At 43.1% G+C, this 12225-nt stretch overlaps 1 protein-coding gene across 1 annotated transcript in view; it reads right to left on the reverse strand.

The window, feature by feature from the left end:
• cep295 (centrosomal protein 295) overlaps positions 1-12225 on the reverse strand; it is an 85505-nt gene that overhangs the window by 38038 nt on the left and 35242 nt on the right. The window contains exons 9-14 of the mRNA XM_072460073.1: positions 11624-11812; positions 10489-10559; positions 9621-9758; positions 9064-9134; positions 3466-4585; positions 3278-3380 (exon numbers count right to left, since the gene is read on the reverse strand). Coding sequence (XP_072316174.1) covers positions 3278-3380; positions 3466-4585; positions 9064-9134; positions 9621-9758; positions 10489-10559; positions 11624-11812 — 1692 coding nt within the window. The remainder of the gene's footprint in view (positions 1-3277; positions 3381-3465; positions 4586-9063; positions 9135-9620; positions 9759-10488; positions 10560-11623; positions 11813-12225) is intronic.

Consider the following 12225-nt stretch of genomic DNA (forward strand, 5'->3'; position numbering starts at 1 on the left):
CACCGGAAGTAAGGGATGCCGTCAGACTGAAGGAGGAGGCCTATCAGGAGGTCATCGACGGGTATCGGCAGGCCAAGCGAGCCGCGGCTCGTGCCGTCGCAGAGGCAAAAACCCGGGCCTGGGAGGAGTTCGGGGAGGCCATGGAGGAGGACTATCGGTCGGCACCAAAGAAATTCTGTCAAACCGTCCGGCGCCTCAGGAGGGGGAAGCAGTGTCTCACCAACACCGTTTACGGTGCGGGTGGAGGCCTGCTGACCTCGACTGGGGATGTCGTCGGACGGTGGAAGGAATACTTTGAGGATCTCCTTAATCCCTCAGTCACGTCTTCCGAAGAGGAAGTAGAGACCGGGGACTCGGAGGCTGGCTCATCCATCACCCAAGCTGAAGTCACTGAGGTTGTTCGCAAACTCCTCGGTGGCAGGGCTCCGGGGGTGGATGAGATCCGCCCTGAGTACCTAAAGTATCTGGATGTTGTAGGACTGTCTTGGTTGACACGTCTCTGCAACATGGCGTGGCGGTCGGGGACCGTGCCTCTGGACTGGCAGACCGGGGTGGTGGTCCCTCTGTTCAAGAAGGGGGGCCGGAGGGTGTGTTCCAACTACAGAGGGATCACACTCCTCAGCCTCCCGGGTAAGGTCTATTCCAAGGTACTGGAGAGGAGAATCCGACCGATAGTCGAACCTCGGATTCCGGAGGAGCAGAGTGGTTTTCGTCCCGGTCGTGGAACACTGGACCAGCTCTATACCCTCCATCGGGTGCTCGAGGGTTCATGGGAGTTTGCCCAACCAGTCCACATGTGCTTTGTGGATCTGGAGAAGGCTTTCGACCGTGTCCCTCGGGGTGTCCTTTGGGGGGTGCTCCGGGAGTACGGGGTCCGGGGCCCTTTGCTCAGGGCTGTCCGGTCCCTGTATGACCGGAGCAGGAGCTGTGTTCATTGCCGGCAGTAAGTCAGACCTGTTCCCAGTGCATGTTGGACTCCGCCAGGGCTGCCCTTTGTCACCGGTTCTGTTCATAATTTTTATGGACAGAATTTCTATGCGCAGTCGGAGGGTGTCCGGTTTGGGGACCACAGGATCTCATCTCTGCTGTTTGCAGACGATGTTGTCCTGATGGCTCCATCAAACCCGGACCTGCAACATGCACTGGGACGGTTTGCAGCTGAGTGTGAAGCGGCTGGGATGAGAATCAGCACCTCCAAATCCGAGGCCATGGTTCTCGACCGGAAAAAGGTGGCTTGCCCTCTCCAGGTGGGTGGGGTGTCCTTGCCCCAAGTGGAGGAGTTCAAGTATCTCGGGGTCTTGTTCACGAGTGAGGGAAGGATGGAGCGTGAGATCGACAGGCGGATCGGTGCAGCGGCTGCAGTGATGCAGTCGCTGCATCGTGACTGCTGTGGTAAAGAGGGAGCTGAGCCGAAAGGCAAAGCTCTCTATTTACCGGTCGGTCTACGTTCCTACCCTCACCTATGGTCATGAGCTTTGGGTAGTGACCGAAAGAACAAGACCGCGGATACAAGCGGTCGAAATGAGTTTCCTCCGCGGTGTGGCTGGGCGCTCCCTTAGAGATAAGGTGAGGAGCTCGGTCACACGGGGGGAGCTTGGAGTAGAGCCGCTGCTCCTCCACGTCGAGAGGAGCCAGCTGAGGTGGCTCGGGCATCTGTTCCGGATGCCTCCTGGGCGCCTCCCTCGGGAGGTGTTTCAGGCATGTCCCACCGGGAAGAGGCCCCGGGGAAGACCCAGGACACGCTGGAGAGACTATGTCTCTCGGCTGGCCTGGGAACGCCTCGGGATCCCCCCGGAGGAGTTAGAGGAAGTGTCTGGGGAGAAAGAGGTCTGGGAGTCCCTGCTCAGACGGCTGCCCCCGCGACCCGGCCCCGGATAAAGCGGCAGAAGATGGATGGACATTGTTTCCGATTGTCTAATATATTGAGCCAATGGTTACAAGTGCAAAGCAAACAAAAGAGGGACCAAGCACTCCTAACCAAAGTCAGTGAGTCTGTCAAGTGACTGTTAATCTTAATTCTTGATGTTGGGCTATTATAAAAGAGCCTACGTTTTATGATTAATAAATCATCTTTTTAAAATTAAGTTTGTACTTTAAATAAATAAGGCCAGCTAACATAATTAAAACCCTTTTCAGCGCCGAGATTTATTATGACAGCTTTGATTTGTTGTTTTTGCATATGGTTCCTCATGTGTAAAAATCCTCTTATCTTCTGTTGGTCGTTTGTTAAATAATCCTGTCTGATCATTGTGAATTCAATTTGGGAGTATTGTCAAGTCGATCCTTCCCCTCTTTTGTTATTAAGGATATTATGGCTTCCTTACAACTTTAAGAGAACTGAGCTTTTTAAGGCCCAGTTAAAGGTTGATAAAAGCAATAGAGCAAGTGTGTCTTTTAGAGCTTGATACCACTCTGAGAGAAGCAGTCACTCCCGGGGATTTATTAGGTTTTTTTAGACATTAGATTGCACTTTGAATTTCAGTAGAAGTTATATCAGTACCTATTTGTTTGTCTTTTTATTTCCCTGTAGCATTTGACAATCCTTGGTTTTGGAAAGTCGTTTAAATGAGTTATTTCATTGAAATAAAGAAAAATTTTAAGGGAGAAAATGTCAGAGCCTGTATTGAATTGAACTGAAGTGAATCTTTTATTTTTTCCATTCACGTTGATCCTCAGTGTTGCAGGATAAAGCAGTGTATTTCACGTTCTTCTCTCAGGCAAGATTTCACCGAAAGCTTTGAATTTTTTTTTGACCAATTGTGCTGAGTCGTGGTTAAAGAAAGAGACTTGGGGCTTGGTTGATCCAGATTGGTCCACGGCAAGACGTCTGGATGCAGCCATTACACAATGTTTATCACTGAAGTTGTGGAACTTCAGTATAATAGGTCATGGATGCTGGTTCGGGGGCCGGATTGGGAGCCTCGATAAACAGGAAATATCTGTTGCTAAAGTCCGCTAGCTTTGGTTAGCTAAGTCTGTGTGCGCAGTGGAAATAAGAGTGTGTTTTTGAAACTTCCTATAATCTGTCCTTTCCTCCTGTTTCTACTGCGTTGTAACAACGAAATATCCCCTTGTGTGACATTAAAGGATTATCTTATCTTATCTTAAATAAGCCGGTATTTCAAGTCAGCGTCCGTGTCCTCTCTTGTCCAGTCATCGTGGGCCAGTATGGTTCACTTAAGTCAGTGGAGACACTTTCTGATTGAAAAAGTCTTAAATATGCCTGATTATTCAGTGAATCCAGAAAAAGCAACAATCAGACTAAAAATGCTCTCACCAGAAGAAGAAGCCTGAGGACGTTCGTGGTGCGACGTTTCTAAATGTGAGCGCTCCAGAGCTTTGAGGAGAGTCAGGAGCAGGGTGGTACGGGCCTGTGAATCCTGAGCACAGAGACATTATAAGACCACTAGCTACGCCAGGGGTAAAGAAACATAATTACATAACATTAGCAGGTAATATTATTACCTGCTCCGACTGCTGAAGATCCAGGATTGGTGCTTCCAGTTGCCCCATAGAGACAACTCCACTGGGGCCAATCCTGGTGGAGGTGATTGGACTAGGACCAGTTGCCATTGAGACAACTGGACAAGGACTCCTTTCAATAAGGACAGCTGGACTGGGACCTATTGCCGGGGAGTCAACCTGTGTTGAATCCATCGCTAAAGAGACAACCGGACCAGGACTCGTTGCCACCGACACGTCAGTTTGCTGTTGGCTCTTCATCAAACCTAGTCTGTTGTGAATAAACTTTAAAAATGTGGCGTGCCTCTGGAGGGTGGAACTATCTGAACCCGTTTGTGATTCAGCGTCCACATCTGAACGAGGAGGAAAGAGAGGTCGTGACTCCCTACCCCCGAGAACTTGGGGTTTCTCTTGAGATGTAAACGAGGCAAGAGGGGCTAAGGGACGGGTAGAGGTTGGAGGAAAGGAAGAAAGACCAACAGCAGCAGGAGGACGAAGAACAGCAGAAGTTGAAAAAGCAGCAGGAGGACCCGTAGATGTTGAAAAAGCAGCAGGAGGACCCGTAGAAGGGGGGAAAGCAGCAGGAGGACCCGTAGAAGGGGGGAAAGCAGCAGGAGGACCCGTAGAAGTTGAAAAAGCAGCAGGAGGACACGTAGAAGGGGGGAAAGCAGCAGGAGGACCCGTAGAAGGGGGGAAAGCAGGAGGAGGAACAATAGCAGTTGAAAAACCAGCCGGAGGACCAGTAAAAAATGAAAAAGCAGCAGGAAGAGGAACAGCAGAAGTTGAAAAAGCAGGAGGAGGGACAGGTGCAAGAGGAACAGTTGAACGAGGAACAGCAAAAGGTGGGGAGTCAATGGAGGTAGGAGCAACAAAAGTAGGAGGATGGTGGGCAGAAGGAGGAGCAGCTGAAGGTCGAAGAGCAGGAGGTCGAGGAGCTGAAGGTGGCAAAGCAGGAGGTGGAACAGAAGGAGGTGGTAAAGCAGGAGGTGGTAAAGTAGGAGGTGGAACAGCAGGAGGTGGAACAGCAGGAGGTGGAACAGCAGTCGTGTTCTGTCGGATTCTTAAAGCTCGTTGGTATTCCTCCAAACGCTGATGAGCCACTTCCACAGATCTCTGATGGACACTGAAAGTTATAGACGAATGAAATATATTCAATAATAAAAGTAAATAAGACGTTAAAAGTTTAAAGCAACATCCACCTTTAAATGAGACCATAAGCAGGTATAGAGGGCAGAACCCCACTATGTTTATCCACAGCTTTCATCCATGGCATCAACTATGGCATCAACTATGGCAAACCGTTTGAAAAGTTACAACAAAGAAGGTTTTCCACCCTATTAAATCCAGGCTCTACCATTTTGGTAAACACTCTAAAGAAAGAAAGCTAGATCGGGAACTTTAACTTCTGAAACTTTTTTGTGACAAATGGGGTGAGACAAGGTGGAATCTTGCCATAAATAATGATCAGTTTGTATTTGGATGATCTATCTGAAACATCAAAATGTAAGAGATACAAGAGATAGTTCAATTGTCTCTGCAGATGACCTAAGGCCTGTGCTATGAAGCTGGCTGAACTTATATGTTTCTCTTACCCAGATAAACAACCAAGACATGAGCATCTCAGAATTAGTTGTACTACAAAATGCATTCTCAACTGCATTTTTTCAACGTTCTGAATGAAGCCGTGTTCACAGAACAGGGTCAATCCTTTGAAAATAAGTGCATCTCACACTTTTTGTATATAGAATTAAATGATTGGTAATGCAATGTGTTCTATGGTGTTTATTGTCTATGTCGGTCTTAGATGTTTTACTATTTTAAATATTTATTTTACACTTGTAGGATTAATATCAAATGAGCAGAGATTTCTGGTGACTGCATCAGATGGAAATGAGTTTTCATGCACATCTATAGCTTTCACCAAGTAGATTCCCACATTAACAAAATATTTATTGAACTCATCTACAATTTCTTTTAGTTTCAAGTCTGGTTTTATTGTGTATAAAAATATGATATATTATCTTTATTACTATTATTATTATAATTAGGCTACCCCAAATATATTGTCTGTTTGCTGTAACCCGAGTGAACATTTTTTAAGTGGCTCGGTCGGTAGGCAAATTCTTATTTTTTTTACTTAGAAGGCAAAAAAAAAAGATCCAAATTTTGTCATTTTTTGAGTCGGAGTGACCACCAGGGGTCAGGCTTCAACAGTCCAGGGGTTAAGCTTCAACAGGCCAGGGGTCAGGCTTCAACAGTCAATGACGGAAAACGTCTTTATCAACTCGATCGGGAGACTAAATCTCACGATTTTAAGATATTTTAATCGACCTTTTGTACGCCGCTATCCTTTATTTGGTAGAGAAGGCGAGCGGGGGGAACATGCAGGGGACACAGGCGCCGCCATGTTTGTTGTGATGACGCTGCTGGGCGTGTTTCAATCCCAGAATGCATTTGCGTAAGTCAAATTTCACACCCTGACAGAGAAACACATGTCCTATGGAGACTTGAGTGGTGCCGACAGAGGCCAACCAACTTGATAAAGGCAATGTGACGACTCCTATGCGCGCATTTTATTAGACGCATGTGGTGGACTGAAAATCAGGACTCACATGTGTTGTGCGGTGCGTTATCAGTTCTTAGGGATGAAAGACAGGTTTACCAGTGTGATAAAAAATATTCTACACGGTGGTTTAGGAAAGACCGGTTGGTGAGTCGGCGAAATAATTGAAAAATAAAAGATTTTGACGTTTTTTCAACAAAATGCAGATTTTTTTTTTCTTCAGTCGGCTAGTTTCATAACAGGTCGGTCGGGTTACGGCAAACAGACATATTATTTTGCCTAGCCTTATTATAATTTATTTATCACCCTGGTGAATCATTCCAAGTTCCCTTCACATTTTCTTTTTGCTCTTCAAACAATAGGGTTAGGCTCTGACTGTTTCTCAAAAAAAAAAAAAAAAAAAAATCCTATTTATATTCTATTTCCGATTACTTTGTTCTGAGTTGGATAAACAACAAACGCATGATTAATAAATAAAATAATCAAATTTGGTCAGAAATAGTTCAGAATCATCAGTATTCAGAATCAATAAACAAAAACTAGATTCATCCTCATAATAATAGTGTGAGGGATACTCTAGGACAGGTATGTCCAAATTGCGGCCCGGGGGCCAAATGCGGCCCTCAGACCAATATTTGTTGGCCCACCAGCTTCCTACTAAGTTGGTCCAAACAACAAAAAGTAGCACATTTTGCTGTAAAATTGGAAAAATTCAAGCATTGTGATGTTATACAAACCTAATATTAATGTTCCAAGTCTTATTAAAGTGGAGGCATCCAAACAATGTCAAATGCAAAATTCTAATGATTAACTTCCTTCAAATTCGACATTGCCGGGTTGTTTGAGGTCCTCTGCTTCATATTTCATATTCATAAGGAGACGGTTTTGTGGATGCTTGAGCTGTGCTAAAAGTGGTAAAACAAGTTTGGACACCCCTGCTCGAGGATCTCTCAACCATGTGTTTTCAAAAGTGAGCTGCAGGGAGGGCTCTACCGCCAAAGTTACTTAGTTCTGCTTTAAGTCAGCCCTGTTTGTTGGCAGGCAAGCCTCTAAACCTTAGAGCAGGGGTGGGCAATTATTTTCCTCCGAGGGCCATATTCGAATCCAGGCAAGTAGCGGAGGGCCGGCCCGCCATCATTGGTGTGAAAAATAAATTATCAAAAAAATGTAATATCAAATAAAATATAATTTTCTGTCAAATATAGGCTATTGAATCTATTATTTAATTCATTTCACATCATATTTATTAAGGATACAAGTGCAGACAGATGCCTGAGGGCAAAAAAGGGAAAAAATAAATAAATATCATATATTTTTTAAATATTACTTGGCATGTTTGGCGAGCCGGATTATAAAGACAAACGGGCCACAGTTTGCCCACCCCTGCTTTAGAGGGTGTCAAACATACGGCCCCAAACGTTTTAATCTGGCCCGCCGAACATTTCTAATTTATATTTATTTACAATTCAATAGATTCATAGAACCATAGTTACATTCATAACTTTTGTTTTTATCGCTAAAACTAGATGACCCACAATGCCGCTGGTGGCCGCCCCTCCCCGCGTGGCTCTTCACTGCCGTGTGTACTGCCGAGGGAGAAGTGCTGAGGACTAACGACAGCACTTACGCACCTGAGAGCAGAGGTCTGAGCGAGGACAGAGACGTCTGGTTTGGGAAACACGTGGAAGAAAGAAAGGAGACGGTTTTGTGGATGTTAGAGCTGTGCTAAAAGTGGAGCTAATAACAAGAAAACTAACTTCTGTGATGATGCTCTGTGAGGAAAACATTCTCTACAAACCTGGACAGGTCAGAGCCACAGGTAAAAACACAGATCAGAGTGTAATAAAGTATGAACATGACTGTGTCCACACTAATGTGACTGTCACACAAACACAATGACCACTTTTGAGTCACTACATGAATCATTTTGTCACTAAGATCAGCCTAAACTATGAAAATAGCTCATATTGAGTTTGTGCAGAAACATGTCTGTGATATGAACATTTCATATCATAAATCACATACAAAAGTCCATGTTCCTGTTCCTGCCGCTGCATGAATATGGACTCAGTCTTTCACCTGCTGTACATTTGTGCAACAGTCTCACAACTAATACGGCTGTAAAAAAGCTATTTATTTATTATATTTTTTATTTTGTACATAATGTTTGGCCCACAATTTGACAAGAGTTTGGTTTGATGGAACACTGTGGCTCGTGCACTGCCCCAACCTTTTTTAAATTCTATATTTGCAAGACCAGAGGTGTAATAACCTCCTTACTTAAACGCTCCACGTTTGTATTTAGTGGTGAGTCGGTTCAGGTGTAAAGATAACTACAGAGAACTACAGAGAACTACAGAGAACTACAGAGAACTACAGAGAACTACAGAGAACTACAGAGAACTACAGAGAACTACAGAGAACTACAGATGACTGCAGATGACTACAGAGAACTACAGATACAGAGAACTACAGAGACGTGGAAATGTTAGTTAGTACATTTAAAAGGTTTTTTAGATCTTAAGAAGTTTATTTTGTTAAAAAGTAAAATACAATATTTTTCAGTTCCAAATACCTCTGACTAAATGTTTATCTCTGTAGATCGACTCTGAAGTTGTAATGCACATAAACTGAAGCACAGTGTTGGTGAAATTACACTGTTTTTTCTAAATACATTTCAGTTTATGAGAACAAACGTTTTGTAATTTCTTTTAATCGATCCAGTAATTGCTTCAAAAAAAGCGTAGGCTATATACAGCTCTTTATTTCTTATATTTTTGTATTGTTTTATGTTATGTTCGGCCCGCGACCCAGCCTGAGCGTCCAAATTCGGCCCAAAACACCCCTGTCTAAAGCAAAGATCTGAATCTGATGAAGAAATGGTGTGTGCCATTGACTAACACGTTATAAGAAGCTTGATTTAAAGGTGCACTATGTAACTTCGTTGGTGGAGGATCTGTCTGCGCGTCTCTATGGAGATGTTATTGCTTTACGCCCCTTCCCCACCAGAACGTTTATAGCACTGTGTAGTGACTCACTTCTTTTGCTGGAGCAGTCGAAGTCTGTGTTCTTCCAGTGTCCGGCTGTGGCTCACCACCTCAGGCCGCGGCTGTGGAAAGTCACTTAAGCTCTTATTCTTTCTAAGAGCTGCTAAGTTTAGGTCTTTACAGACATGTTCTGAAATGCCCTGGATTCTTAGATTAGTTTAGCAGTTCGTTTTCAAGTTTTCCCAATATGTTTGTATCAGAAGTGTAGAATGTATTTGAAGGCTACTCCAAGACAAATACAGGGTTAGGGACCAACGGAAACTTTGGTGCCGTCAAAGGAAGAAGAACATGGTTCTTGACGGAGGCATCCGTGCTGCAGAGTCAGCATAGTCTTGCTAAAACTTGGTTTTGCTCGCTGGTTCATGCAGAACATGCTCCCAGTTGTGCTTTCACACTGGGAGAAAGAAAACTATGTGGCCAGATGATGTTTTTTTTTTAAAGTGAGGCAGCTTTAAGTCAAGTGAATATATTTGCACAATAGCAATATTTGTATTTTTGTATTTAACTCTTCAACCCTAATTGAAATATGTTCAGTATAATGTGCTTACCTGGCTGTTCAGCAGCGGGCTCTCACTCTGGGCCTTACACAGCTGCCGCTCCAGCCTCAGCCTCTGTTGCTCCAGCTGCTCCAGGATCTGCATCTGCTCCAGGATCTGCATTTGCTCCTGCCTCTCCATCTCCTCCTTCTGAAGCACACAAGCACCTCAAATGTGATCTACAGGTTGAGGTAAGAACTCAGGCATCAAGTATGAATTTAGGGAAATGCATGAGCTGTAATTCCATCTGTGGACGTTGCCAAAAACTGTTTTGTAAAATCTCAAATTTAAAGAAAAAAGCCAAACACATAAACACATTTATTCATCACAAAACAACTGACAGTTCAAACTAGAATTATAATGTTGTATTACAGTTAGAGGCCAATTTTCTTACTAAAAAAAATAAAACCTAGCAGTGATCAAATAGAACAATCATTGTTAAATACATAGCACCACTGCATTCATTTTGTCAACCTGCCCAAATTCTATTAAAGAAACTGCACACTGTTAACATTATAGGTATTGATCCAGTATGAAAAGTTCTTGAAAGTGATAAAATGGTGCCTAGTGGATTTTAACACTTTAATCAGACTAAAAATCATTTAAAATGTCTCTAGCGGAAAGAGGAGAGTGGGGGGAAAGTCTTGCTAAAATAAGCTATAAAAGTAGACTGATTTTTGTAAAATGTCCAGTGTTCACGTGATTAACAAGTCAACAGCTATTGCCTATGGCAATAGCTGTTCAAGCAAACGGCTAATCAAAAGTCGGCCTTGAGGACAAAATTAAGATATTAATAAAAAAGAAGAAAATGTAGGTTGATCTATAATTATAGTATAATAAATATGTGTAACAACCAAACACAAAGAGACAAAAATGTTACCTTTTTCTTTTTTTCTTCTAATTCTTGCATTAGTTTGGCAGACTTTGCAGACTCTTCCACGTCTTTTTTAGCTGTAAGAAACAAGTGTACCAATGAGTTTCTCTCTCAGGTGGAACTGATCAAAGAGCCTCATGTTGACAAAATGTAAAAGTGCATATGACAGATTAGACTAAAAAGTACAACACAATTATATTTATGCCCATTATTTCTCAGTTTGACAATTGGTGACATTTATGTCCCTTCTAGGTTGGACATGAGCAGCAGAAGTCCCAATACTCGCACTTGCAGATGCAGACTTCAGGCAAGTACATTCCCCACAATGCATTTAATTGTAATAGTTTCAACCGCTGCCTTAGCAACCGCTGCCTTAGCAACCGCTGCCTTAGCAACCACTGCCTTAGCAACCAGCAATAACAGGATACAATGGAAAGGAATACCGTAAGTTGAACCGATAATAAATAAACATGCAGACTGTCCTGTAATAAATGTGACGCACTGTAATCTAACAGCAACACTGACAGCTGTTTTAATGCATTATTTGTTGTGTCACTAGCTCCTCATGTCTGTGGGGTCAGTGGGATTCTGGTTACAGGTCTGTTGAGTCCGAGCTCCAAAACATCACATTTTAAAAGGTTCCAAGTTCCAAAAGCCATAAAAGCCAAAAAGAACAGAGGGTGACCTCCAAGCAAAAAAATGTTGCTTGCGCTACAACAACTAATTACAATCCTTACCTCCAGTGACTATAGCGCTCTCCTGTTTCCTTTATTAGCAGGTTCCATCAATATTAGTTTCATCTTTTGGTTTTATTTTAGCTGTAAATTAGAGCATGGATGGGCAGCTCAAACCGCCTCACATTCTCATCACACTGATCTCCTCCCAGAGCAAGAAAACTTTCCAGAAATTGGCAGTGTGTGGTGTAGAACGGTCTCATGAGCAGCCGGCTTTAGAGAGATAGAAGAATTCCGTTTTAAAACTCAGCGCTATTTATTATTTTGTTCAAACTGCCAATTGACTGATATAAAACTATGATAAATATTAACCACATTCTATCCCACCAAACAAAGTAATAACTAGAAAAACTGGAGAACCGAGCTACTGGATTTTGAGTCTGTAGTTCAGACAGAGAGGTGCTTACAGAGTGCGTCATCTTCAGCTAGTGGCCCTGTGTCCAGGCTGCTCTGCCGCTCGGAGGCGGAGTCAGGAGGGGAGGGCGGCGCTCTGTCACTCTCACTCCAGCGCCATCTCTGCGTTTGGATGCGATCCATCAGTCTCTTCAGTCCTCTCCTCCCATGTGCTCCTTTGTCTACAGCGTCCTTCGAAGTCTCTGAAGATAAAGACAAATGTTACATTATAGCAGAGAAAACTAGTACTTTGACATAAATGTATTAACGTTCCTGCAGGCGGTTAACATTGTAGTTCTTGACATAATTTGAATGCTTTGTACTTTATAAAAAATAATCACTTTAAAATGTATTATGAATGATATGGCTATAATACTTAACATAACCTAATTTTTGTGTTTAATTAATTAATGGACAGGAATTAAAAGTGAAAAGTGTAATTGTAAAAGTTGTGAACCAAGACCAGGGCTCGAAATTGCTACCGTTATATATATAATAAGGTCAGTGAGACTAAAGAGTAATATTTGGGTGAATGCAACAAAAAGTAATTGCCAAAAAATAAACAGTGAGCAGCAGTGAAGAAACTTTGACACGGACTTTGTCTGTTAAAGTATAA

This window comes from Eucyclogobius newberryi, unplaced genomic scaffold, assembly GCF_026437365.1.
Source record: "Eucyclogobius newberryi isolate DKJ021-1_F unplaced genomic scaffold, fEucNew1.0.hap1 SCAF_10, whole genome shotgun sequence".
Taxonomy (NCBI): Eukaryota; Metazoa; Chordata; class Actinopteri; order Gobiiformes; family Gobiidae; genus Eucyclogobius; species Eucyclogobius newberryi.